The sequence below is a fragment of the Arachis ipaensis genome, chromosome B2 (assembly GCF_059453495.1).
Source record: "Arachis ipaensis isolate K30076 ecotype BB chromosome B2, ASM5945349v1, whole genome shotgun sequence".
Classification (NCBI taxonomy): domain Eukaryota; kingdom Viridiplantae; phylum Streptophyta; class Magnoliopsida; order Fabales; family Fabaceae; genus Arachis; species Arachis ipaensis.
In genome coordinates this window covers 38,190,318-38,194,391 of record NC_142437.1, presented here as the reverse complement: position 1 = coordinate 38,194,391, position 4,074 = coordinate 38,190,318, and the positions used below count along the sequence as shown (strand labels likewise).

Here is a 4,074-nt window from a genome sequence, read left to right as displayed (position 1 = left end):
GTACACAACGTCAATCTCAGAGACTATTTTGGGTTTAACTTTCTATGTTTTATAAATGTGCCTCACATCAGTCCCTGAGATTATTTTTAGTTCAAAAATGTTAATGGAGCGTTGAAATGGACAATTAAATGCCACACTGAAACTTGTAAAATGACGTAGTTTTGGTTTTGGTATTCAAATAACTCAAAAATGATTTCGCATCACTTGTTTTGTTAGGTAAAATTTCAATAAACACCACTTATGATGTTGTTTATGGGTTATTTGAATGTCAAAATTAAAACAACATCATTTTACAGAATCTAGCGTGGCATCTGCCTATTCATGACAGCATTCTATTAACGTTTATACATTAAAAATTATTTCGAGAACTAATATGAATCATGTTTACAAAATTTAGAAACTAAATAAAGATAATTAAAATTTTAAAAACTAAATTAAGATTTGTATATAAATTCAGAAACTAAATTAAGTATTATTTTTCAAAACTGGAATAAGACATTTAAAATTTTTCAACCGTTAGAGACCCGATTCAGATTTCTCCATTACTGAACCAAAATAATCATTTCCCTTTATTTATTTGTTCCCCTATTCCCCTACGAAATTTGAAAAAAGGGAGGAAGGAAACTAGATCGAAGGAAAGCGGGGGTAAAGCTCGTTACGAAACAAATGAATGAGAATCAGCAACCTTTTGGCGCTCCCTCTGACCAATCAAACTCACTTCGCCGCCATCCGACAAACACTCCGCCATAATCACCACGGTGGCGTCGACATTGCTGCCTATGGCGCCGCCATACAGCGTTGTGCCGACCGCCGCCTCCTCCGCCAGGGCAAGCAGCTCCACGCGCGCTTCTTCCTGTTCTCCATCACACCCAATAACTTCCTCGGCTCAAAGCTTGTTACGTTCTATGCCAAATGCAACCTCATGCACCATGCACGCAAGGTGTTCGACGAAATACCGAGCAAGAACTCCTTCTCCTGGAACGCAATGCTCATGGGCTACTCATTCAACGGCATGTTCCATAAAACGCTAGACCTCTTTTACACCTTTTCTTTTACCCACACCGTATGCATTGATAATTTCACCATATCGTGCGTTTTGAAGGCGCTTTCTTCGTTGTTTTGTAGCTCAAATTCGGCTAAAGAGGTTCACTGCTTTGTTATTAGAGGCGGCTTGGACAGAGATCTTTTTGTTATGAATGCTTTGGTTACGTGTTACTCGAGGTGCGATCAGGTTGTACTTGCACGGAAGGTGTTTGACGGAATGCCGGAGAGAGATACTGTGTCGTGGAACTCAATGATTTCGGGGTATTCGCAAGGAGGGTTCTATGAAGAGTGTAAGAGGCTGTATTTGGAGATGTTGGGTGTGCCGGATGCAGCTACGGTTGCGAGTGTGATGCAGGCTTGTGGACAGTCTGGGGATCTTGTGTTTGGAATGGAGGTTCACCAAATGGTGAATGACAGTGGAATGGAGATGGACATGTTGCTTTGCAATGCTGTGATTGCCATGTATGCTAAATGCGGTAGTTTAGATTATGCTCAAGAACTGTTTGATGAAATGAGTGAGAAGGATGAGGTTACTTATGGCTCAATGATTTCAGGGTACATGGTTTATGGGTTTGTTGATAAAGCCATGGCTGTTTTCAGAGAAATGGCAAGGCCTACGTTGAGTAATTGGAATGCTGTGATTTCAGGTATGGTTCAGAATAACCAGTATGAAAGGGTATTGGATTTGGTACAAGAAATGCAGGCTTCTGGTTCAAGGCCGAATGCTGTCACGCTTGCTAGCGTTCTTCCATCTTTTTCATACTTCTCAAACCTGCGAGGAGGGAAAGAGGTGCATGCTTATGCTGTTAGAAGAAATTATGTTCAAAATATATATGTTGCAACTGCAATTATTGATACTTATGGAAAGCTAGGGTTTATCCATGGGGCACAGAAGGTTTTTGATCAATCACAAAGCAGGAGCTTAATAATTTGGACCGCAGTTATAACGGCTTATGCTGCTCATGGAGATGCTAGTTTGGCGCTTGGCCTCTATGCTCGGATGCTAGATGAAGGAATTAAGCCTGATCCAGTTACAATAACTGCAGTATTGACAGCTTGTGCTCATTCTGGATTAGTAGATGAAGCTTGGGATATCTTCAATTCAATGCCATCAAATTGTGGAATTCAGCCATTGATGGAACAATATGCTTGTATGGTGAGTGTTCTTAGTCGAGCTGGGAAGCTCTCAGAGGCAGCAGATTTCATTTCCAAAATGGCAATTAAGCCAAGTGCTAAAGTCTGGGGTGCGTTGTTACATGGGGCTTCTGTTTATGGTGACGTAGAAATGGGCAAGTTTGTGTGTGATCATTTGTTTGAGATTGAACCTGAAAATACTGGAAATTACATAATTATGGCGAATCTATATTCACGTTATGGGAGATGGGAAGAAGCTGATGATGTCAGGGAAAAACTGAAAGGAATCGGGTTACAGAAGATCCGTGGAAGTAGCTGGATTGAAACAAGTAGAGGGCTAATAAGCTTCATTGCCAAGGATGTATCAAATGAAAGATCTGATGAGATCTATGCATTGCTGGAAGGGTTGCTTAGTTTGATGAGGGAAGAAGGATATGCTCTGCGGGATGAGTTAGATTCTGAGACTTCTTTTGGTTAACAATTAAGTGTTAATTTGTGGTTAAATAGATTAGTGCAGAAACTAAACAGTACTTGTCTACCCAGAAAAAAAGTAATGCTTTCCTGGATTCTCTAGATGAGGGTTTACTCTCCTTTCTATGAAGTGTTAGTAGAAAATTTATGGCTGCTGAGTACTTCCTGTACACCTCACAACTGAGAAGACAAACAGAGGTTAAAATGCTAGAATCACTGAGCACCAGCATAGCACCTATTTAATCTTGCTATTTGGTGTACAAAGAGGTTAAAGGTCTTATCTTTGATTCATATATTCATAGTTCTTCACTTAATATTTAAGATTTTATTGTTAATAACTAGAGTCAGGTATTTCAAGTTGATAGATTGCTCAGAGACAGACTCAAGTAGAATACACAGAAATTTTTTTCCCCTTTTCTTTTGTACCAAGTTTAGACCTAAGGTAAAAGCTTGCCGCAATTTCAGATCAGAGATACAAATTCGAGAGATTTTCTTTTGGTATTACAAGTTCGACAGATTTATTGGGTACAGAAAGCAATTGGGCTTCAAAGTTAGCAGAGAATCCTGAAAAGATTTCTTGGTTACTGTGAAACACATTGATACCAACATGAATGCTTAGTTCGAAATTGTGTGTGGAAAGATGAGATGGGGACCTAACATTTAGCAAAAAGGGAGGCGCTTTCTGTTGAGAAGGGCTCCATATATAGGACCCACTTTTATTAGGGGATCACCAAATTGGTCAGATGATACTTCGGGATGCAGAGTGCATTGCTTTCGACAAAGCCAGTTGTAACTTAATGATGGATCATGGAAGCATAATTGTTTCATTATCTCTAATACTATTATTATTATTATTATTATTATTATTATTATTGTGGGGACTAATTCTCTTGCCTCCACCTTCTCCACATCTTTATCCCATTCATTCTTGTCTCGAAAATAGTTTTCTTGCTAGTAAAGCATCCTGTATAGTGTACCAGAACAAAAGGCACCCCCAATATTAGTAAAATATCTTTTGCTTTAGTCGTAGCAAAGAAATGTTCTTTTTCTCCATAACAAACATGAAACATGACTACTATGGTGGTGAAGCATTAGTTGCATTTAGGGGTGTGCATGGGTCGCGTGAAACCGGGTTTGATGTGACCCAGACCCGACCCGAAATATATATCGGGCCATTTTGTTAGACCCGAACCCGATCCTAGACCCGATGAAACCTATACACTTTCGGGCCACAATTATACCGGGTAAAAACCGGGTGAAAACCGGGCCGTTAACATTATATTACCTTGATACCTTCTTGTAAGTTAGCATGTAAAAATATCCAAATTTTCAAGACTACAACCATTATTTGACATGGTAAAATTCACTTAGAAAAATATAATAAGAAGTAACTCTTCTCTAAAATTAAAGTATAACCATAATCAA

The 4,074-nt window shown here is 39.1% G+C and overlaps 1 protein-coding gene across 1 annotated transcript; it reads left to right on the top strand.

Moving 5' to 3' along the window:
* The first annotated feature begins 500 nt into the window (after positions 1-500).
* Positions 501-3,506, top strand: LOC107625240 (pentatricopeptide repeat-containing protein At2g37310). The gene has a single exon (XM_016327824.3). The coding sequence runs from the start codon at positions 671-673 to the stop codon at positions 2,654-2,656; it is 1,986 nt and encodes a 661-aa protein (XP_016183310.3). The 5' UTR covers positions 501-670; the 3' UTR covers positions 2,657-3,506.
* The last annotated feature ends 568 nt before the right edge of the window (positions 3,507-4,074 follow it).

Excerpts from the sequence above, each read along its gene's own strand:
- LOC107625240 (XM_016327824.3), top strand. The coding sequence starts at position 671 with ATGAGAATCAGCAACCTTTTGGCGCTCCCTCTGACCAATCAAACTCAC.